The sequence below is a fragment of the Leptodactylus fuscus genome, chromosome 4 (genome assembly GCF_031893055.1).
Source record: "Leptodactylus fuscus isolate aLepFus1 chromosome 4, aLepFus1.hap2, whole genome shotgun sequence".
Classification (NCBI taxonomy): domain Eukaryota; kingdom Metazoa; phylum Chordata; class Amphibia; order Anura; family Leptodactylidae; genus Leptodactylus; species Leptodactylus fuscus.
Genome location: NC_134268.1, coordinates 106,027,929 through 106,052,876, shown reverse-complemented (window position 1 = coordinate 106,052,876; position 24,948 = coordinate 106,027,929). Strand labels below are relative to the sequence as shown.

General features: G+C 41.7%; 1 protein-coding gene across 1 annotated transcript in view; it reads right to left on the bottom strand.

Annotated features, from left to right (window-relative positions):
- Window positions 1-23,945, bottom strand: part of PIGN (phosphatidylinositol glycan anchor biosynthesis class N) — a 198,091-nt gene extending 174,146 nt beyond the window's left edge. The window contains exons 1-4 of the mRNA XM_075270921.1: window positions 23,867-23,945; window positions 7,329-7,577; window positions 4,918-5,039; window positions 1,805-1,903 (exon numbers count right to left, since the gene is read on the bottom strand). Coding sequence (XP_075127022.1) covers window positions 1,805-1,903; window positions 4,918-5,039; window positions 7,329-7,549 — 442 coding nt within the window. The 5' untranslated portion in view covers window positions 7,550-7,577; window positions 23,867-23,945. The remainder of the gene's footprint in view (window positions 1-1,804; window positions 1,904-4,917; window positions 5,040-7,328; window positions 7,578-23,866) is intronic.
- Between the last annotated feature and the right edge of the window lie 1,003 nt (window positions 23,946-24,948).

Sequence of the window (24,948 nt, the reverse complement as noted above, 5' to 3'; positions counted from 1 at the left end):
GAAGAGGCCAAGGAGCATCTGTCAACAGGAACATGAGATCTGGGTACGAGGCCTGGTGGGGCCAATCCGGAACTACCAGGATGGCTCGAATCCCCTCAATCTTGAGCTTCTTGAGAATCTGAGGGAGAAAAGGGAGAGGAGAGAACAGGTACAGAAGGTGGAAGTCCGACCAGGGACTCACGAGAGGGATGGCTCAATGGTGGTCACATAGGAAAGGACCTTGTGGTTAAGGCAGTAGGTGAAGAGGTCAATGTCGGGAGTGCCCCACCGGGGCACAGCTGGAGTAAATTCATCTGATGAAGTGACCACTAGCCCAGGACGAGTTTTTCTCAAGTAGTCTGCCGCCCAATTGTCCACGCCTGGAATATGGACTGCTAAAAGAGCCGGAACGTGATGCTTCACCCAAAGAAGAGAGAGGGATGCTTCCAGAAAGGTTGTACAGCTCCTGGTGCCCCACTGATGGTTCAAGTAGGTGACCGCAGTGGAGTTGTCATTCTGGACTCTCCTCTAAGGGCATCCAGTTAGCGAGGCCCAATAAGACAGGGCTAGGAAGATATTCCATAAGGTTGATCTGAAGGAAAAACTCCACCTTGTACCCCAAGCCTCGAATGGTCAAGGCACCGAAGACCACTCCCCAGCCGTAGACACCAAATGCCATCAGAAGGGAAGGAATTACCCTAAGAAGCTCTCGACAAACCGAAGGAGGCAGGAAAATCAGGCGGTCGAGGCTGAATGGAGACTTTTCCCAGAGGTACAGAATCGCAAATTGTAAAGGATGCGAGTAAAACTGAGCAAAGGGAATGGCCTCGAAGGTCGAGACCATGATGCCCAGGACCCACTTGCAGAACTGAAGAGTTGAGGAAGACCACCCAATCAGGGGAGGGATGAGCCAGAGGAAGGCTGGGAGGTTCCTGAACTGGCTGAGGAAGTAAGAGCAAATTGGCTCAAGCTGTCTGCATGGAAACTTTTTGGTACAGTGGGCGCACATATAAAATGAGGTGGAACCGGAGGGAGCCAAGGGGCGAGTTGACTCTTCACAGGAGGACCTGGCGGAGTGGGCCCATGAATTAGAGGTAACCTAGGTGGTTAGCCTACCAGCCTGCTGGAAAGATGTCCGCTTGTTGACTGCTGCAGAGAGGGATTCCCAGGTCCTGTGTCTCACAGGGAGCAGAAGAAGTTTGTGTTGAAGAGTTGGGCCAGCACAGGAAAAAAGCAGGAAATAAAGAAAATCTTTCTGGACCTTGCACGTGGGAGTGGGGTCACTGGTTGCTGATGTGGTGAATGGGGACTAGGTGATTGGCAAGGTGTTCTTGTTCATCACTACACCCGCCGGGGGTACGACTAGTGTTGTGTACATGCTGAAGACCCCTTGCAACTGAAAGAAAAAGTGTCTTCATACAGACACTAGGTTAAAACTGACTTCGCACGTAGTCTATGTGAGGCTATAGACCAGAGGTGGAGTCGACAGCTTTTCATTCTCCTAAAGTCAGCCTTATAGTGGCTGGGTCTATACCCATGGTGCTGTTCCCCCAGTGAAATAAGTGAGAAAGACAGTTTTTTACTTGTCATTAAGACAATTTTCTTGTACTAGCATCAGTGCTAAATATGATATTTTCGGTACCATTTTAGCCCCATGTGAAGCCCTGCATCATTTTCAATTTCAATCAATACTTCTTAAAAGTGCTTTAGGTCTATTTCCTGGACTCCCTGGTCCAGCCCTGCTACAGTACTTCTGTCGACTTGGCTATAAGAAAACCCAAGACTTCCACCATCCCAATCCTCTAAACAGTCTTAATGTTTGTACCTTTAGCAAACATGGGTAAGATATCTGGGCTACCCCAGCTCCAGGTGTAGGTACTCTCATTGAAAACAGAATCAAACTCCACTGGATTTTCCTTCCAGCCTAGAAACAATAACAACAAGAATATTGGTGAAGTAATTAAATATAAAATTGTAAATCCAAATGAATATAAAACATATAAACATTATACAGTATATGATGAGAAATCTTTGTTTTTGCTTGGTTTCACCTTGCATTCATAGCATATGTATACCTGTCCATTGCTTCCATTTTGGAGGTGCTGACCAGCTTTGCTTTTCCCATTACATATAATACTTTTAGGCAGATGCTGAAAAAATGTGGCAAAATAAGAATGCTTTAAAAAAAAAAAAAAACTAAATAAAAAATTATATATGTACAGTATATATAGATAAAGGAGGTATCCAGGCTAAACTTTTAAAATTTAAATCTGCTGGGGGCAGTGAAAAAAAAGAATGCATACTCACCTGTCCCAGTTGGTCCATTGTTGTCCTGCACCTCCCAGCTTGTTTGCTCTCTGGGGTCTCTTCCGGCGTTATTCTGAAGCTGCTGATTGGCTTCAGCGGTCACGTGACCTCTGAGGCTAATCAGCAACTTCAGCGCAACGCCAAAAGATGTCATGGGAGCAGATGATCCAAGAGGACACTAGAGCAACATGGACAGGTGAGTATGCATTTTTATTTTTTACTGCCCATTATTTAAAACGGCTGACCATTTTTGCCTGGACAACGGCCTTTAATAGTTTATTTTACAATTAAAATAATTCAGTGAATGAACCAAGAAGACATCTAAATCATATCAATATCTGGTGTGATTATAATTTGCCTTCAAAACAGCATTAATTCTTCTAGGTACACTTGCACACAGTAATGGGAAATTGTTCCAAACATCTTGGAAAACTAACCAAAGAATATCTGTGAATGTAGGCTTGCTCAAATCCTTCTGTGTCTTTATGTAATTTCCAGCAGACTCAATGATGAGATTTGTCTCTGTGGGGTCAAAGTCATCACTTCCAAAACTCCTTCTCCAAGGGGTGTTGACACCAAATATTTATTTAATCTGAATTATTCTATTTATCGTTCACTTAATTCAGATAATTGACAAAAAAAAAAAAAAAAAAAAAACTTCTATTTTTTATTTTTATTTTTGTGGTGTATTTTTTTTTTTTAACACCTGCCTATATGTATGAAACAGAGAGATTGATTAAAGGGAAACTCAACTCAGAAGTAAAGACTCCCATGTCCTCCTTTATGATATTCCAGGTCCTTGACAGGGGAGAGGGACACAAACACCTATCACAGCCACTACTATAGAGAGGAGGATTGCACTTTAGCTGCCCATGTGATGTTCTGCTAAGGCATCTTTGCATTCATAGCACACCACAAAGGAGGCTAAAGCAGATGAAAACTTAAAATCAAAATGTGTCTGATCTGGAGCAGACAGAAGACTGAACTGCAGGAAGCAAGTAAAAGTAGAAGACATGCAGAACATCATACGCACAAATAGGGTACAGTTTTGATAATTTGTTTCTGCTGAAGGTTTTGGAGACATTAAAATTAAAGCTTAAAATTGGAACTTTAAATTAAACTAAAAATAATGTTGGAAGATCTATCTTTGTTACCACAAGCTCCCATAGCCATCACAATGTAAATGTTAGGGATTATTATGGTCTACAATTATTTCGGTACAAGCATTGCCTACATAATTCATCATCCCAATTTCCATCAGTGACATTCAGATTTTCATTTTTGGAAAGGTCACAAGTTTCAAACGCAGGAGACTTCATTGCTATTATTTAAGACTAAATAGCTCAAGACCTTTATCGTTACTTCATCAAAAACCTGTTATCTTAGACACAATCACTGGATTTGTGAATAAAATCACTGACTATTACTACTCGTATGTCTTTTATAGAAAAGGTTATTTGCTTGTGTAAGAACTTTACTAAATACTATAATAATAAAAATAATACTACTACTATAGTAGTATTACATTTCATGTTATACATTGCACAGTTCAAGGTAAATGTCTTAATAATCACACATTAAAAATAAATAAATAAATTATGGCAACACACAGTACACAGAGGAAGAAGTAGTCCTTAAAATTATGGATAACAGTAATCCCATTGCTCAACCCTTTCAATGAAGAGATCACACTGCAGCAAGTTATCAGATGCAAGTTATAGACTAGTACATCTTTAACCAGTATACATTGTCATTTACCCTGTAAAGATAGAGAAATCAGGACTTCTAGTAGAAAGGTCTTCACTGTGCATAGCACAAGCCTATCATACATCCAATATATATATATATATATATATATATATATATATATATATATATATATATATATATATACTTGGTAAAGTGTAGCAGACACAGAGTTGCTGTTCGTTACATTACGGCAACTATACTTGAACCATTTTTGTAATTTCCCTTCTTGCATGCAATGTTTAAGTTCCTAAGCAAGTATTAGTCTTCATCTGAGGGGGATTAACTTTTCACAACAGGCACAGTAGTTAATGTACTGGCACGGTAATCACAGGTTTACAAGCTTGTGTAGGTCCATTCAGGCAACACGAACGAAAAAAAAAGTACATGGAAAAGTTTTAGTACTAGTTATGTGGGGTGGTGCTGGTAGAGGGATTTGGAGATATATGATCTTGATATAAGAGATGAAACTATTAAGTATATTTTTGTATTGCTGTATATTTAAAAAAAAATGTAAATGTAATCTAAGTTTATAGTCACACATGAGCTTGTTATGATGTTTACACCATTGCCTGTATTCTGTACTGTGCATTTTCCCTGTATTTTTTTTTTTTATAAAATTCAATAAAAAACAATTTACACCTAAGTTTACAGACTCATACAATGGCCTAATATCAAAAATAAAATATCTATTAACAAAGCATCCAGAGTTCAATTTTCATGTAACAAAAGAAAACTGAAGTATAGATTAGTCGCCATGAGTGACATGGATTTATATGGATGTCAAACATTAGCACTAGTTTATAGTTGAAGTGGAGGTCTAGCTGAAAGAAAAAAAAAATTGTACAGAATTATAATATAAAATATTATCCGCTCCTTACATACCTTTTGCAACTGCACTGACATCTTCATAAAATCCAGCAATGAGTGCAACATGTCCTGGTCTAGATTCTGTAGGAACCCGAGTATGAGAAACTCCCCAGCTACCCTTTGTTTGAATTATGTTTCTGAAATAAAGCAGGGGAATACATATTAACAACTCAGCAATAATAAGCATATGCAATACGAGTCTAATATAAGTGGTGATAAGATGCTAATGGAGTCAGGCATGAGCTTACTTCCCTGTCCTCACTGAAAAATATTCATAGCATGGCATAGCAAAGTTGGGAGATACAAGTCTGTTTGCTGAACACTATCTAATGTATATGCATAGCTCCCAACCGTCCGGCATTCCGCGGGATATTCCAGATTTTAAACTCCTGTCCCACAGTCCTGCGCGGCTTACTGCATGTCCCGCTCTGCCTCTGAAGTGTTTTGTTTATTAAACTTTCCCCCGATCACCGAACACTCTTATAACAGATAAAAGGTTGTAAAACTGCGTTAAGAGTGGGTGGTGATTGGAGCAAAGCTTGACTACTGTAATCAGAAGGAACTTGTGACATCAGACGGTCACGTGACTAGGTAGGCGTGTCTTTGTATCCCGTGCAGGGAGGAAGAGATGGAGAGATGTGTGGTCTAAGGTACTGGCTGGGGAGATGTGAGATGCAGAGTGGACTGTGTAGGGAGGAGAAATGTGGGATGCAGGGTGGACTTTGTGTTATGGGGAGATGTAGGGTTCAGGGTGTACTGCGTGGTGCAGGTTGTACTGTGTGTGAGGGGTAAATGTGGGATGGAGGGTGTACTGTGTGTGTGGGGGATAGATGTGGAATTCAGGGTGTACTGTGTGGGGGGAAGAAATGTGGGGTTCAGGGTGTACTGTGTGTGCATCAGAGATGTAGCAGAGCAGAGTGTGCGCTGAACCCTGCTGCACACTCAGCTCTGCTGCATCTCAGCAGAGCTGAGTGTGCAGCAGGGCTCAGTGCACAGCAGGGTTCAGTGCACACTCAGCTTTGCTTCATCTCCGGTGTAGCAGTGCTGAGCGCACGGCCAGCACTGCTACATCTCGGCATAGGAATGGATTGACCATCGTTGATTGGCCGAATGCCATACAGAGTACAGCATTCAGCCAATCAACGCTGGTTCTGACGGAGTCTAAGATCGGTCCACAGCAGTCTCCATTCTGGACTGATCTTAGACTCCGCCTCCTCACAGACGAGCCTCCGGCAGAACCAGTGTTGATTGTTCGAATGCTGTACTCTGTATGGCATTCAGCCAATCAACGCTGGTCAATGCATTCCTATGGGAAAAAGTCAGCTCGCGCATATCGCAAGCTGACAGGGATCCCAACCAGATAGAGCCTCAAAGAGCTGTGTGAGTGACATTCCCACCTAAATAAAGGTAATCCCTAGCTAACCCTGCCAGTACATCTATCCCTGTCTCACAGTCACATAGTTCAAAGTCTCATATGAACCGGATGTTAAATCCACTGTTCGTATAAATTGGAGGTCATCTGAATTAGCCAGCCAATTACTTTTTCCGATTTTTTTCAATGCCTCCGTTGTCGTAGTTCCTGTCCCACCACCCCTGCGCAGTTAGGGTCAGTTCACACGTGAAAACCGCCTAGCTTATTTGTGCGAGGTAAAAAACCTCGAGGAGTTTTTTTGACGCTGTTTTTTGCATTCCACGCGGTTTTTGACGAGGTTTTTGACGCGGTTTTCGCTAGCGGTTTTCGCTAGGGTTTTTTTTCCTATATGTGCTATAGAAACTGCAGGCGAAAACCGCGCGGTTTTTTGCAAAAAAACCGCGCGGTTTTCGCCTCCCATTCACTTCTATGCAATTCTTCAGGCGTTTTCCGCCTGAAGAAAGGTCATGTCGCTTCTTCAGGCGGAAAACGCTAGGAGGAAAAAAAAAGCTAGTGGTCTACATAGACCACCATGTTAAAGGAGAGGTTTTTGAAGCGAATTCCGCTGTCAAAAACCTCCCCTTTGCCCACGTGTGAACTAGCCCTTATTGGTGCAAAAAAAGTGCCAGGGAAGGTGGGAGGGGAATCAAATTTTTAGTGAGTTTGCCACCTGGTGTTCGACTTGAATCAAACATCTTGAACAGCCTGATATCCAATCGAACATGTACTCGATCGAACACTGTTCGTTCATCTCTAATTATAATAAATCTCTCATGGTAAAAACAATGTCTATATCTACTAAGGTACTTAAGTGTCCTGTCCATCGAACAGTCACAGCCCGCTCACCAGCTTAAGAATACAGGAATTGAGAATAAGAGACAGCAATCAAATTGCTGAAAGATGGAGATTGGGAAAACCCCTTTAAGAGTGGAGTTTTGTGGTAGTTTTTCTTTTTATGTAAAAATTACTGTCAAATGAGAACAAATGCATTTTACTTTAGTGGGGTTTACTTCACCTAAGATATGGGGCTCTAGGAAGACCATGTTCATCCAATTCAAAGAAGGTGTCAGCTCTCAGTCCATCAGCCACAAATAGAACGAGTCGTTTTGCAGGAGGTGGGAGAAGCGTGTGCTGTGGTGTCATGCCATGGACCAATGGAGAAGTAAAGTAGATGTCAAAAATAGATGCAAAGAAAATAAGATGAACTATCAAGCCAACAATAAAAACCAGTAGCATCCTCTAGAAAACGGTGTGCCACCACTGCCTGAAAAAGAAGGAGACAATAAATATATTGTACACTTTATAGATTTCTACATACTAAAGTTCTAAACAAAGAAATGAAGTATTAATAGCATATCCACTCCAACAGACATTCCATATCTTTTCCTGGGATAGGACCAGGCACCACCATTCTGACATTGGTGGGGTCACTTGATCAGTCTCCCCACAATGCAATCGCAGGATGCCGCTCAGTTGTATTAGCAGCCGGAGGCCAGTATTAGTAACGACAGTGAATGGCCTGGTTTCACAAAACCCTCTTAATATGAAAGTAACTAGCAAATATTTTGAAGCAGCAAAAGACAAGCAGCTGTGATATACTGTACAGAGTAGATACTAATCTATTCCATAGCATTAATATTTTCTCAAATGGTCATATCATACATCGCATGACATTTGGACTGAAATTCACAATGTGCAACACTAGAGCAGAGCCACTCATGATCATTATACAAGTGAATTTGTAACTCATTACTGCCACCTAGTGACAATTCCTACTATATACATACAATGATACTAAATCTTGTGGGATTAACAGACAAGTAATACCTCCTAATGCACAATGTAAGCATGTAGAGATACTTCACACTGAGTGGAAATCAATAAGGGAAATGTGGTTCTCTATGGCAATGGCCATCTAAATGATTTACAAAGAGCTACTCTAAACAACAAAAACATTGACACACACAGAATATAAAACCTCACGGACGTAAGACGAAAGCAATAAAGAAGAACACTTTACATTCATTCACAGCCAACATTAAGTTTACAGATGCAGCGAGGTCGCACAGGTCATACTTGACTTATACGGCCATGCATGGTATTGCCACCATTGAAAGAAAGCAAGCGGAAACAAGCACAATGTCCTGCAAATCTCAAGAGACATACACATTCTGTAAATGATTTGGATATGATTTTACAGGTTCTTACACATTCCTCAGTTGCTCCTACATAATTCAGTCCTGCTCCTTGACTTATCTGTCTGACTTCTATATTTAACATCAATCTACACAATTTATCATCAGGGATTATGAAGATCACATTCAGTGCTGTCATCCCTGTATAAATTGCTTGCGGTAACCCGCTATAAAACCATTTCATTATGTATGACCCCAGATGAAGAAAACTCATAGATCATCAGGGCATGAAATAGCAATCTTTTGCTGTACAACAGTCTAGTATAATACCATATATTTCCTCTGGTTTATCCACAAACTGGAAAGAACATACCCATTAGAAGTTTTCTAAATAAATATAACATAAAATATGCTAGTGTTAGAGAAAAAAGCATTTAGGGTAATATTAAAACATTTACAAAAATAAAAAATTGTCTTTGAATATATAATATATACCGTATTTTTCGGACTATAAGACGCACTTTTTTTCCCCAAAATTTCGGCGGAAAATGAGGGTGCGTCTTATAGTCTGAATGTGGGTTTGCAGCATGGCCGCGCTACTGCCACCGCTGGTTTTCTTCAGCGGCAGTATCGCGGCAATCTGCAGGCCCCGGCAGCTAAGACAGTCCCCGGCATCTGCTGTAATAGACCGGCGGATGCCGGGGAGTGTCTTAGCTGCCGGGGCCTGCAGATTGCCGCGCTACTGTCACCACTGGTTTTCTTCAGTGGCAGGATTATGACAATACTGCAGGCCCCGGCAGCTAAGACACTCCCCAGCATCCGCCGGTCTATTACAGCAGATGCCGGGGACTGTCTTAGCTGCCGGGGCCTGCAGATTGCCGCGCTACTGCCGCTGAAGAAAAACAACGGTGACAGTAGCGCGGCCATGCTGCAAATCCGCTCCTCCTCCGCAGGTCCTGGCAGTCAGTTAGCCCCGGGGCCGGTCCCCACCGGCCCCATACCTTTAGTGATGCAGGCCGGCTCCTGCACGGCGAGGCGCAGGAGCCGACCTGTTCCGATGACAGCCGGGAGCCTAATGAAGGCTCCCAGGCCTGTCATAGCTATATATTACTATCGCGGCTGGTCTATGACCCTCCGCGATAGTAATGTATAGAATCTCCCATAGACGGCAATACACTTGTATTGCCGTCTATGGGACTTGCAATCAAATGATTGCAGGTTCAAGCCCCCTAGGCGGGGGATATTAAAATAGTAAAAAAAAAAAAAAAAAAAAAAAAAAACACTTAAAAAAAATATAATAAAAAATAAAATAAATAAAAGTTCACCTCCTTTCCCTAGAATACATATAAAAGTATAACATTACTGTGAAACATACACATTAGGTATCCCTGTGTCTGAAAATGCCCGGTCTACTAATATTTTTATGTACAGTGAACGTCAAAATCAAAAGTGTTAAACTGCCGGGTTTTTCTCTCTGTTTTGCCTCTGAATTAAATAAAAGGTGATCTAAGCAATAAACATTTCCCAAAATGGTATATCTAAAAAGTACACCTGGCCCCACGCCCTATACATCCCCGTACAGCTGCAGGGTCACCTGTCAATGTGGCCTTGCAGCTGTTCCAAAACTACAACTCCCATATATTAAATATTTTACCATTTTTTGCCTGAAAATTTTTTTTCCCTATTTTTCTCCTCTAAAACCTGGGTGCGTCTTATAGTCCGAAAAATACGGTATGTATTGAAAGGGTTGTCTGGCAGGAATAATTTCAAAAATAGGGTTAAAAGTAAAAATAAGTATTACTCATCTCAGTTTTCCATTGCCGTTCCAATTCCAACTCTGCCTGGATCTCTTGTCAGTCATTACCTCCTTGTTCCTCAGAACAAGATGGAAATGAAAACTCAGCCAAATGCTAGTCATAGCAGTGACCTGCCTTAGTCAGTGACTAGCTGACCAGGCGTTTCCTGTGTGCTAGAAGAAGACAAGAAAGTAGAAAGCCAAGGCCACTTACTAAGTGTCAGAACAGCAGAGGTAGGGGATCAGTATGGCTGCGTTAGAGTCATTGGAGACTTTGTCGCAGTGTGTGTCCAAAATTGGTGGACAAACAAGTCCTGCAAATATGACTTTGTTTTATCTAAAGAATGGACACCCAATAGATCCCATTACAGCTTATGGGGTCCGTGGGTCTTCGAATGTGACCTCTGTTGTAGTGATCTGCTATTCTGGTCCTTTGATATACAAGAACAACAGAATGGCCGTCACTAGTGTAAACTTAGCAGATATATATCTGTGTCAGTATGGCACCCGCCTGTGCCCTAATAGTATACAGGCAGTTGTTCAGAGTACAACCAAGTATTGCAATAGGATTAAACAACTCTGGCATCTCTCAGTAGACCCTGGGCTGTCTGCCATACAAGGTATGGATCCATGATCAAAGGGCGGTCAGCAGTTATAGGGTCATACAATGAGTGAAACAGTGAAGATCACTCACACAGGTACACTTAAAGGCACACTGACATCCATACTTGGCATGATGCAGCAATTGCCCGCCACTCATGAGAAAACATACTTGTCATATGTTAGCAACCAGCTTACGGTCTGTGTATATGAGCAAGGAGCTTGGTCATGTTCCTATAGAAGGGATTTACATTATCAGAATACACATGCCTCTGGTACTAATATGAAGACATGAAAAGAGGCATGTTAAGTCATCATGGAAAAGGCACTCATAACTTTCACCTCTACCCATATCTATCTCCATTGCAGACTCCACTGAGAAAGAGCAGAGGAAATAGTTCTGCACAGAGGACTTTTTGCTTTGCTGGCTTCAGTTTAAAAATGATGAACCTCATGATATAGTCAACGGGATCAGCCGTGTTCCATATGTAACTTAGCGGTCTGCCTCTCCATTGTTCGGGTGCCCAGATAGATCCAAATAACGGAGATGCAATGCTAGCATGAAGCTAGCATAAGAGCATGAAACCCTTTGGCACAATGTAGAGACTTCTGTCACTGAAAATGTAACACAACATTCAAACTACTCAAAGTTTGCTAGAACATTATGTTGGTCAGTGAAGCATTATGAATGAGAATTTGTCCTGCACACTAAATATCTACGGTAGTATTTGGGCCTCAGAATAGGTCATCAATATCAATATCCGGTTACTGTTTGAAGTGGCAGCGATGTTTATTAGAGTACAGCTTCTTCTTTACGGCCAGTAACATCACATTTATTGGTCACATGGCCTGTTTCCACTTCAGTCCCATTCAAATGAATGGTGCCCAGCTGCAAAACCAAGCACAGCGACTATACAACGTACAGCACTGTACAGTACATTAGCACGAGATCAAAGAAACAAGACGTAAGTCTTGACAACAGTCTTATTTTGACGCAAAGACGTTTGTGCCAAGAGATGCACCAAAAATGAGCGAATTTCTCCGGTTTTTCAACCTGATCACCAATCGGTTTTATACTGATGCTTGGTTTTATACAACTGTGGCAATGGAGCTTACACTTGCAGTCAATTTGTAGAGTTTTAAAGATTCTGTCTAACCACCTACGTTCACATATGTATCAGTGTATCTATTATTCTGGTTCCTTGGATGACCAGAACATTGGACACATAGTTCACTAAAATAGAAGAAACCAATGGTGACCGATGGACTATAATTGGATGTGTCAGGTGTCCATTATATTAAACTGAAACCATCAGACAACAAAGTATTTTCAAAAGACATTGCGAGACTCCAACACAGATGTGAACATAGCCTAAATGGTGACAGTCTTGTCATGATCGCTTGCCAATGAATACAACCTTGACTGCAGGAACTTCCTATGGTTTAGCAGTTGTCAGAAATCCAGTCTTTATGTCCTTATTGTGGCTGAATTATCTTCTTGTGCATATATTATGTGTGGGAGGTAGCTCAGTAGCAGCCATGATGTGGACCCAACCAATCAGAAAGAGGAACACAAAATCTGTAGCAAACAGGTTTATTTAGAAAAAACAACAAAAATAAATAAACCTTCACTTCAGGCACAGAAGGAGCAAAATAAAATACAGCCTTAGGGTCAGTTCCCACGTGAACTGCCCGTGCGGGTTTTGACACGACCATCGCGGTCGCGGCTTTCCCCTCCGCTGTCGGCTCAAATGAATGAGCCGACATAGGAGGGAGCTGCCGGGGGCGGAAGCCGCGCGGCTTCCGCCTGAAGAAAGGGCATGTCCTTTCTTTTCTCCGCTAGCGGCAGCCCGCCGCTAGTGGAAAAAAAAAGCCCGGTGGTCTACATAGACCACCATTGTAAAGGGGCGGATTTTGAAGCGAAATCCGCTGTCAAAATCCGCCCCTTTGTTCACGTGTGAACTAGCTCTAAACTTCTGGCAAAAGAGTGTCAAACAAAAACCTGCTCGTCTGAGCACTAACTAAACATTAAAGTACTAACTGTACACGTGGTTTACTACCAACCACACAAGTAAACAAAAATAGAGAAAAACAATCTCATCAGACTCTCAGTGTGTCAGGACAGACCCAGGCACTTCCTCTCACTTCCAAGATCTGCCCTGAAGTGCAGGCTCAGCAGCCTTTTATGGGCCACTAATGAGCCCAGGACCCACATCCGGGCTGAGGCCTACTCATGAACCACCCTGGACCACACATAAATCAGGAATGTGGGGCTGATATATCAGGACTCCAGCACCCTGCCTGTCACCTTCTCACAATTGTCTGCCTCCGCAACGCCCACAGTGAGAAACAAGAAATATACAGGTTGGATTTAACCTGCTTCCCCTGAAAGATAAATCAGTCCCACTCAACACACATATCTGGGCCCCACAACTACCTTGAATGCAATAATATACTTGTCCTACCAAGCTAAGTATTCAAGTTTATTGGGAAAAATTAGCTGAACTTTCTTTATGCAGACAACTGTCTGAGGTGATGGCAATATTTAGATCACAAACAGAAAACTATTGGTTAAGTATCCAATATAGTGAAAACGTGACATTCACACTGAATGCATGGTAAATAATGCTCGTGTCATTTGTTATGCCCCTAGTTGTCTGTGTCAACTGCATTCATATAAGAAAAAAAGTCTAAAGAAAGTGAATGAGCCTGAAAATAAGTTACATGTATCTTAATAAAGATTGGTTTAGTGTCAAAACTAATCTCCTCAACAAACACAAATATTAATTTGTGCAAGAAATTATTAATTTTTCTTATACTATGGTTCTAATAAAGATACTGATTCCTGTGAAATCCAGTGGTGAAGTATCCTTTGGAAGCATACAAAGGCGATATTCTGCATTGAGGTACCATTAGAAGCCTCCATTACAACCAACTTTATCAACCAACAAAGTGACAAAGCGACTCTCTTAACCCCTTCCCACTGCAAGCATATTTTCATTTTTGACTTTCCACCTTAGAAACCCCATAACTTTTTTATTTTTCCGTTCACAGAGCCATATGAGGGCTTAATGTTTGCAGGACAAACTGTTCTTTGCACAGAACACTAAATGTTACCATTACAATGTACTGGAAACCTGGAAATTCAGAATGGGGTGGAATTGGAGAAAAATTTAATCAATGCAACTTTCTTACGAGGCTTGTTTTTACGGCATTTACTGTGCAACCAAAATGAAATGTCACCTGTATTCTATGGATCGGTAAAATTCAGGGGATACTAAATGTATAGGGGTTTTTTTGCAGGTTTTAACCCCTTTAAAAAACAAACCCTTTGGGGAAAAAAAAATCTTGGGAGTTTCCATATTCTGACACACGTAACTTTTTTATATTTCAGCTATATGCTAGAATTTACGCCAAAAACCAGATGCAACCCTGCACAGCGCTGCGCCTCTTGACGAAGTCAGTATGCTGGTGTGCATTCCATTGACCGGAAGTTTGGCAGTCTGGGCAATACACCATGCACTCTTCTGTTAAGCCAAAATGTGAGGAAGAGGACCAGGCTAGAAGCACCAAAGCCTGACATATCATCTCAGCCAGCTTTACCAAAACAGAGCAGGTGGATGATGGAAGCTAGAGTATAGACTAGTAGAGGGACGCCTAGAAGACGATCAATCCCTTATCCTGATAAGTCAGACATACATCTGCAAACTCTCTGCCTGTGTCCCATAGGGACTCGAAACACTGGATACCTATGAGGGTATGCCTTTTAACCTCTCGGTTTCATTTTCCTGAAAAAAATAATAAATAGGGGTCCAGTGGGATCCTTTTGTGTCTGTCATATGACAGATCTATCCCGTCATTTCTGTTTTTCACTTCCTATAACAGAAATCCCAGCAGAGATTTGACTGGAACTTAATTTTATCATAGCTGTTAAGACTTTAAACAACTAAAGACAAGAATCTTTGCAAGGTATTATTCAATGAGGCAATTTGTCATCCAAACACATGAAATGAATGTGGTTGACACATTGTACATCTGTATCGACACGTATAACAGGTTACACAAGTCATACTGTGTGCAAATGTAGCTATATAAGGAGCAAAGTCCAAAAAAAAGGCTTATTTAATCTAATTCTGTTGAAGATAGCAAACTATTGCAAAGTACAACTGAATGCCCACTAGGTGGCAATATAATACAAGTTAAAAGCATAATATAAAAAAAACACATATACACATTGCAGGCAGATACATTCATCAGCCAAAGTGCCTTAGGGAAGAACCTACTTTCTGCTGCATTATCTGCAGCAAGCCATTTATTATTCAGTTTACAAAGTCCAATTATGCTTGGGGAAACAGCAATGGCAGAAGAGGAATAAACTGGATTTATGAATCACTGAACCTTTAGACATTTAGCAAACAAGTTGCTAAAAATGGCTATATAGCTAAAGCAGTATTCTGAAATATATAAAGCCATGCAAATATAAAGGTGTAATAAAGATTATCCTTAGTAACCTGGAACGTTGTGAAATGTAAATTGTCATTACATTTTCAACAAACTTTGCACATATCAATAGTAGAAGTGAATAAAAGAAACTTTGTAATGTATTTTATCAGGAAAAAATTATAATTCCATTTATCATGCTCTTTACTTCTTTCACGCCTCTATGATAAACTGACATTAAAGGGGTTGTCTGGGATAACTGGAAATCCCTACACTAATCTAAACACCCTCCCCTCCTACTTTCTAAATAACATAATCAAAAATGTACAATAACCTGTATCCCTAGGGAGGTCATGCCACCGCTACAGGGACATTTTCTGATTATCCATTGATGATCCGTTTCCCCATTTCAGGAAACGGATCGTCACTACTACTCCCCCATCATCCACCCCATTATACTTACCCTTCACGCTTTTTCCTGCAAGATGGCTCCTCCTCCTGTACTGATTCGGTCTGTGCACACTCTTTTCCATGCGCTGTGCACCCTGCTGCCCATAATTCACCTCTGCTGTGCATTCACGCATGCACAGTAGATGTGGGTCATCGCTGCAGAGAACAAAGCAGCAATGGGGTAAAGCACGCACAGACAGAATCAATAGCCGTCTCATAGGAGTAAGCACAGAGCGTAAGTATATAATATGGGTCAGGGATTGGGCTGAGTAGGTAAAGAAAGGTGGGAGAGGAAGGAGGGAATGAGTGAGGAAGGAGGGAGGGAGGGACTGACGAATTAGGGGTGAAGTAAAGAATGAAGGGAGACTAAGAAGGGAGGGGAGCAGTGAGGTGAGAGGGGTTAGTGTGGAAGTTACATATTAGAAGCTGAAGCATGTAAACAAATGCAGTAGATACAAGGAGATCCAGAGACACCCAGAAGTCACTCAAAACCCAGGTAAAGGTATGTGGGTGTATTTATTAACTCATTAATAGCACTGGCAGACCTCCACACTCTATTGTGTCCCTTAGTAAGCCCTGCACACAGTATTATGTCCACTAGTGGCCCCTGCACACAGTATTATGTCCCTTAGTTGTCCCTGCACACAGTATTATCCCCCATAGTGTCACCTGCACACAGTATTATCCCCTATAGTGTCCCCTGCACACAGTATTATCCCCCATAGTGTCCCTGCACACAGTATTATCCCCCATAGTGTCCCCTGCACACAGTATTATACCCCATAGTGGCCCCTACACACAGTATTATCCCCAATAGTGTCCCCTGCATACACAGTATTATCCCCAATAGTGTCCCCTGCACACAGTATTATCCCCAATAGTGTCCCCTGCACACACAGTATTATCCCCAATAGTGGCCCCTGCACACAGTATTATCCCCAATAGTGTCCCCTGCACACGCAGTATTATCCCCAATAGTGTCCCCTGCACACAGTATTATCCCCAATAGTGTCCCCTGTATACAGTATTATGTCCCACTGTGGACACCCATAAACAATTATTATACTCTGGGGTCTTTTCAGACTCCAGAGTATAATAATCGGAGACCCGGGGGAATAAAAACATAAAAAAAACAGAAACAGTTGCTTACCTGTCCCCCGGCTCCTAGGCTGTTGGCCGCCGCTCTTCTCCTGCTTTAATGACGTCAGAGACGAATGACGGAGGCCTGGCAGGATCGTGGAGAGGTAAGTAACAGTATTTTTTAGGTTTCCTTACCTCTCCCGGTCCGCCGATCATTATACTCGGGGGTCTGCAAAGACCCCCCCCGAGTATAATGATAGTGTTTGTGGGGCCCGCGGTGTCACTTGCCGATCCAGCCCCAGCCAGGAACGGCAAGTGAATAGGGCCCGTAACAGCCTATTTAAAAAAAAAAATTAAAAATGCAGCGTTAGCGGCTGTCACCGGGCCCCCTAATGGCCCGGGCCCTGTGACAGCCACCTCCACTGCCTCTACGGTAGTTACGCCACTGGTCACAGTATCCTTAGAGTCACAATGCAACTCCATTCACTAACATGATTGAGAGAGTTGCAGGATGACATGTCAGTTTTTGGTCGCAGCCAAAGTCACTGTGTCACCCTAATCTAATTCTCAAACGAATCCTGACTGAAGCTCACAGAGGTCTCAGATGACAGCTCACAATTGAGAAGGAAAGGGAAGGATTGAGCAGGTTCTGAGTAAGAGTAGTGTGACACCAGCAGAACTTGGGACTGCAATGCACTAAGCAGTAATTTTCTGTGCAGCGTTTATTCACATCTGTACAGGTCAGCACTTCCCTATGACGGTATTAGTTGGTCCCAACTTTGCAGCCAAACAGCATCAAAAGTTCTGAAACAGCTTTTTTTTTTTTTTTCTTAATGTAGACTGTGAGCCCTACATAGAGCTCACAATGTAGATTCTTCCCTATCAATATGTCTTTTTTTTGGAATATGGGATGGCAATCCATGCAAACACGGAGAACATACAAACTCCTTGCAGATGGTTTTTTGCCCTTCGTGGGATTTGAACATCAGGACTCCAGCGCTGCAAGGCTGCAGTGCTAACCACTGCGCCACCATGTGGCCCATGCTGAAACAGCTTTTTTTTTGTGAGTGAAAATTGTTGTCCAATACAGGAATGTATTTGTGAAGTCAGACGCAGATGTTGGGCAGAAGGCCTGTCTCACAGCAGAGATGCTTGATGGGATTGAGGTCAGGGCTCCGAGTGGCTGTTAAGTTCTTCCATGTCAAATTCACCCATCTATGCCCTTACTGACCTTGCTTTCTGCATTTGGGCGCAGTTATACTGGAACAGAAAAGAGCCTTCCCCAAAATTATATAGTCTAAAATGTCTCAGTCTGCAGGGGGTTAAGGAAGAAAATGGATCCAATACTTTTATAACAACAATTTGCTATGGGATGAGCTTTTTAGAAGGCAGATTTTGCGGTGATCCGCTTCAGGTGCCATGTCACATTTTAAAAATTCAGAGCAGTGGAAACCCCCCAAAAAGTGACCCTAATTTGGAAACTACACTTCTCAAAAAAATTATCATAGGCTAGAATACGCATTATAAGCCAACAGGTTTATCAAAAGAATTTATTACTACCACTTTCTTCCAATTAAACATAGCTTTAGCGCTAATATTTTCATTTACACAAGGGGTTAAAAGAGATAAAGCTTCCCATAATGTGTTACACAATTTCACAGCAATCCCCCATATGTGGTCTTTAAATGCTTTACGGGCATAAAGCAGTGCTTGAAATGGAAAGAACGCCGTTCGGTTTTTTGACCCCACATCCCTCCATGTAGCTGTCCTCCTGCTGCTAATATACCTCGGCCAGCCCATAGTGCGGACACGTCCTCCCTCTCAGGAACTTCAGTGTTTAACAAATACAGCTATGAGCCCAGCCAATCCCTAGCAGTTCATGTCTATTTAACCCACTTCACGACATCTACAGTACTATTACAGCGAACATCAGGTATTTAAATATGGAGTATTATCTGGAACTAATGCCCTCAAACAGGGCCCCCATTTTCCCAGTAGCACAGGGGTGCTGCCATTTTGGGGAGGATCGCTGGTCTTTGGCATTACATTGAATTACTGATTATACCCCTTAGGGGCTCCGATAATTACAGTAAAATTTAAAAGAAAATATTAAATAAATAATGAAAAATTCAAATCATTCACCTTCCCCTAGAACTCACATAATGGTCCATTCACACAGAATTTTTGGGTGCTGATTTTGACACTGAATCCATGTCAGAATTGACGTGGAAAAAACGCCTCCTGGAGTTTTATGGGTTCCGCTCACTTTATTTTTCCACTCGTGGAATTTTTCTGCTAGTGGAAAAAAAGCTTCCTTCATGCGGATTCCGCCTGTAAAAACCAACGCAGTCAATGGGAGGCGGAAAATCCACGCTGCAGATATGGGCGCGGAATTGGCAAAAAAGTGCGGAAAAAACGCTAGCATTTTTTTTCAAGGTCCAAAAACTAAAAAAGCCCGAAATAACACTCCAAAAACCGCTTCAAAATACCATTTCCTAATTCCTGAAGCAGATTTTTTCTTTGCCAAAATCCTCACCAAAAACTCTATGTGAATGGACCCTAAATAATATGGCATCTACACGATATATAGTTGCAAAATAAGGGCTCGTTCACACGGGGCAAGAGGGGGCGGATTTTGGCGCTGAATCCTCCTCAAAATCCGCTCCCTCACAATACAGGTCTATGCAGACCGCTAGCGTTCTTTTTTCCGCTAGCGGAACGGTGTCTGAGCAACAAAGGTTTCCAGGGTTAAAGGGGCTCTATTACTGGGAAAAGTCATTTTTAACTAATCCCATCCTTGCATTGCCTTTAGAAAGTCTATTCCACACCTACCTTTAGTATGTAGATTGCCTCAGTGGTTTCTGAATAAGTCCCTTTTTATTCATATGCTAATTAGACTGGTGCATGATACATCGTGCACACCTCTCCCTGTTGTTTTCTATGAGAGACTGATGATGATGATGATGACTCAGCTTCCTGTTTGCCTCACACACATAGGAGATAATAGGAGAGAGAAGGCTGCTGGGAACTTCCTGAGTTGGCTGGAGGCTCATTAGCATATGAATAAAAACGGACTTATTCAGAGACCACTGAGACCACGCTCAAACAGCACTGGGGGCATCCCCAATGCTGCCAGAGAACTCTCTCCAGCGCTGCCTCCACCTTCGTCAGCAGCGTCCTCTTCAGCCTCTTCTTCCAGCGGTGGCTTGTGACTTCTAGGCCTCGGGCAGAGCAGACTGCGCATGCCCAAAGTCCACGAGAAAATGGCCGCTTGCACAGTATTGTATGCGCAATCTGCTCTGCCCAAGGCCTAGAAGTTACAAGCCACTGCCAGAAGAAGAGGCTGAAGAGGACGCTGCTCACGAAGATGGAGGTGGCGCTGGTGAGACTTCTCTGGCAGCATTGGGGAAGCCCCCAGTGCTGTTTGAGCGCTGAGGTCCACCCCCAGTGCTGCGAGAGAGCTAATTTGCATACCGACAAGAACCAGGATTGTAGGCGAATGGTGGGGCGGAGAAGACACGAAAGGTAGGAGAAGAATAGCCTTTCTTAAGGCTATTCTGATGTGGTAGCTAGAAAAAATTGTGTCTGAGTGATAGGATCCCTTTAACACTTTTTTTTCCCCTCAATTTTTAAAAATAATAAATACATTTTACTTATATAGTGCCAACATATTCCACAGCACTTTACAAACTGTGGGTTTCAAGTACAAACAAAAATACATTACAATGGAATAGTAAATTCACACAATGAAACTGCTCACAAGAGCTTACAATCTATGAGGTAGATTTAGGTGGGGTGCAGATGTTGTGTGGATTAGTATGGAAAATCACTTTGGAGTTGGAAAACCCCTTTATCCCCACATAGTGAGCGGCAGAATAATAAATTTTATTTATATAGCGTCAACATATTCCACAGTGCTGTACAATTTGTAGGATTCAAATACAGACAAAAAGATACATTACAACAAAAGTCATTTTACACAATGGGACTGAGGGCCCTGCTCGCAAGAGCGAGCGGCAGAAAAAAAAAAGGATGCGGGAAAAGACCAAATTATGCCCCTATTATACAGTGGGTATGGAAAGTATTCAGACCCCATTAAATTTTTCACTCTTTGTTTCATTGCAGCCCTCCACCAGTCGGGGCTTTATGGCAAAGTGGCCCAAAGGAAGCCTCTGCTCAGTGCAAGAAATATGAAAGCCCGCATAGAGTTTGCCAAAAAACACATAAAGGACTCCCAGACTATGAGAAAAAAAAAGATTCTCTGGTCTGATGAGATGAAGATTGAACTTTTTGGCATTTTTGGTGAGAAATCCAGGCACTGCTCATCACCTGCCCAATACAATCCCAACAGTGAAACATGGTGGGGGCAGCATCAGGCTATGGGGGTGTTTTTCAGCTGCAGGGACAGGACGACTGGTTGCAATTGAAGGAAAGATGAAAGTGGTCAAGTACAGAGATAGGGAGCCTTCACACGGAGTAAACGCGCGTGTATTTTTGCAAAATACACGTGTAAAAATACACGTGTAAAAATAAGACTCCCATTGACTTCAATGACAGTTTACAGGCGTATTTTTACAAGCATATTTTTACACGTGTAAGAAATATCATTGAAGTCAATGGGAGTCTTATATTTACACGTGTATTTTGCAAAAATGCACGCGCGTTTACTCCGTGTGAAGGCTCCCATAATAGGTTCACCTTCCAACAAGACAATGATCCTAAGCACACAGCTAAAATTACAAAGGAGTGGCTTCGGAACAACTCTGTGGCCATTCTTGACTGGCCCAGTCAGAGCCCTAACCTGAACCCAGTTGAGCATCTCTGGAGAGAAAATGGCTGCCCACCAACGTTTACCATTCAACCTGATGGAACTGGAGAGGATCTGCAAGGAAGAATGGCAGAGGATCCCCAAATCCAGATGTGAAAAACTTGTTGCATCATTCCCAAGTAGACTCCTGGCTGTACTAGCTCAAAAGGGTGCAAATACTCAATACTGAGCAAAGGGTATGAATACTTATTTCTTTAGAAAAAAGCTCAGTTATCACTCACCATATCAGCAAGACGTTTCTTCAGGGTGTGCGATTCCAACCTCGGGACTTGTCGAGGTAAGTAGTGAATAATTAGAAGAAAATGCGAATCCACAGCCCGACTTCTTAAAATTTAACTTTTAATCCATATTCAGGTTAAAATCAGCAGTGTGCAAAGATAGGAAAAACATAGTGAAAAATAAAACAGCCGCAGACGCGTTTCGGGATTAAAAATCCCTTAGTCTTAGCATCGCTAATAGTGTTCTCTCTCTATGAATACTTATGACCATGTGATTTTTTTTTTTATAAAAGTTTGCAAACATATCTACATTTTTTTTCTGTCAAGATGGGATGCTGAGTGTACATTAATGAGAAATAAAATGAACTTTTTTATTTTTAGCAAATAGTTGCAATGAAAGAAAGAGTGAAAAATGTAAAGGGGTCTAAATACTTTCCGTACCCACTGTACACCAGCATTTCCAAAGGTATAATTGATATACTGCAATTTTCGAAAGTGCAAGTGTTTCTGAATATGTAGTTTTTCTGCTGCATATGGTTTTCAATATGTGCATGGGATCAGTCAGAATTCCATCCACTTTAAAGGTACTGTAAAATGCAGCATTTTCATAATATGTGGCCCCGGCCCGAGGAAATGCAGATTTTTTTTTTTTTGTTGTTGAAGATTTCACTGTTTTTTTGAGCCAAAGCCAAGAATGGCTATAAAAGGAATGGGAAATATATACTTCTCCCTTCTGCTCAATTCACTCTGGACTTTGGGTAAAAAAAAATGCAGCAAAATCTGCGTTTCCACAACGTGGGGCATCAGGCTTAAACTTGAACAATTCCTTTAAAGTAATATAAACACCATGACAACAAGAAAGAGAGATTATTCTAAACAATATGGAATGAGAAAAGAGGAGGGGGGAAAAAACAAAAACAAAGAAACAACCATGATAAAACCAGAACGCAAAATACCAGAAACAAAACTACACTGTGTAAATAAGAATTATTAGACTTATATTTTATAAATATATTTATATGTATATTTATTTATTTATGTAGTCTAAAAACTGACAGACAGACTATGCCTTTGTTATACACTGACTATAGTGGATCATCATAACAAAATAAACACAAAAACAAAGGGACAGACAGCAGCAATAGACACATTACACACACACACACACACACACACACACACACACACACACACACACATCAAGCGCACACATCTTTTCAGACAGGCCTATCACAATTCCTAATGTCAACCCCTCCGTACTACAATTAGAATCCCTACATTTTAACCCTCCTCTGTCCCTGCTCCCACATTACCCCACTTGATATGATGCCTTTCCAGCCTAACTTATTTGTTCAATCTCCATCCATATGTTAAAGGTCACCACTAGTGACGGCTCATACAGTATTATTTGTGTAATGACAGTCACCTCTATTACAGAATTGTCTGAATACTGTATAAGCAATGCCGCCCCTGCTACCTCTTGTGTCACTCCCTCTACCTCATAGATTGTAAGCTCTTGCGAGCAGGGCCCTCATTCCCATTGTGTGAAATTAAGTTCTTTGTTATGTATCAGTCTGTATCTGAACCCTACAAATTGTACAGCGCTGCGGAATATGTTGGCGCTATACAAATAAAATGTATTATTAATTATTATTATTATTATATATACATATAGCAGTTTATAAAATTATCCATCAGGCGGACAACCATAATGTGATAATACATTAAAAGTTTTCTCTTGTCACCTATAGCAACCAGCCAGAACTCAGCATTCATTTATAGTGTACAGGTGAATGAAACCTGCACAGTGACTGGTTGTCATGAAAGTGAATTCAGAAAGATCAAAAGAGATGTTCTGTACAAAGACAAAATGAAAGAGCCAGCAGCTAGATGAGAATGATGCAGGGAAGACTTGTACATATCATATATAGTCACAGAGGATGAGCTACACGCTGCTCCAGTCACACATGACAGGCTCGTACAGCTCCACTCACCTCCTCAGCTCACACTGCTTCTCCTGTCATGTTCCCTGCCGCTTCCTGGTCGCTCCCTGATTACATCATGAAGGAGCAGAGCAGGCTGGGAGTTGTAGTTTCCTTTGTGTTTTCATGTTGACATTACTTGCCTAGTGTCACGGAGACAATATGGATTACATATGTAGTCACATATACATGTATTGGTTTATGTGTAACAGGAAAATATGTTAAAAGTAGATATGTTATAGAAAGTAACGTCTGGTAATAGATGTTGTAGTGGGATAATGAAGGCCCTTACATGTTCCCTTGCTCTGGGTATATTGACAGCCATTAGTACAGTTCCTACTGTCTCCATTAACCCTTTACTGCCTCTGAGAATTGTGATTTTAACAGCTTGTGTTCCAAAATTCAGAACTTTTATATTTTGCAGTTCACATAGCTATATGAGCTTGTTTTATATGGGGACAATTGCAAACCTCCCAAATTTCAAAGGACAGAAAGAGGGACAAAATGTGGGGTGCACATAAGCGCGCTGTGGTAAATTTAGCTCCACCCACTTCTAATTTGACTCCACGCGTTCCCATCCATTTCTCTTTGTGCCCCCACACAGTATAATACTCTTACAGTCACCCTACTATTATTTGCCCCTACATTACAGTGTTCAGCTCAAATAAACCCCACAGTATAAAGTGTCTCTCCTGGTGCACCCACAGTTTAATACCCCCTCCTGCTGCTCCTTAGTTTAATGCCCCCTTCCAGCTGCTCTAATTTAAACTGGGGCAACTAGAGAGGGACATTAAATTGGGGCAACTAGAGGGGGACACTTATCGGGTTTTTTAAGCAATACTAATATTTGAGAACAAAAACTTAGTTGGGGAAACAAATCAATTATTTTGGCATTGCCATCTTCTGATAGCGTAACATTTTTATTTTTTGGTTGACAGAGTTGGTTGAGGGCTTATATGACTTTTTTTTATAAGAATTTTTGATAGCATATTTTGTGAGATGGCAAAAAAGCATTATCTCCAGCGTTTCTTTTCCATTTTTTTCCCGACGTTAATATTTTCAGTTTTATTGTTCTGGTTGTTCCAGACTCAGCAATACCAGATATGC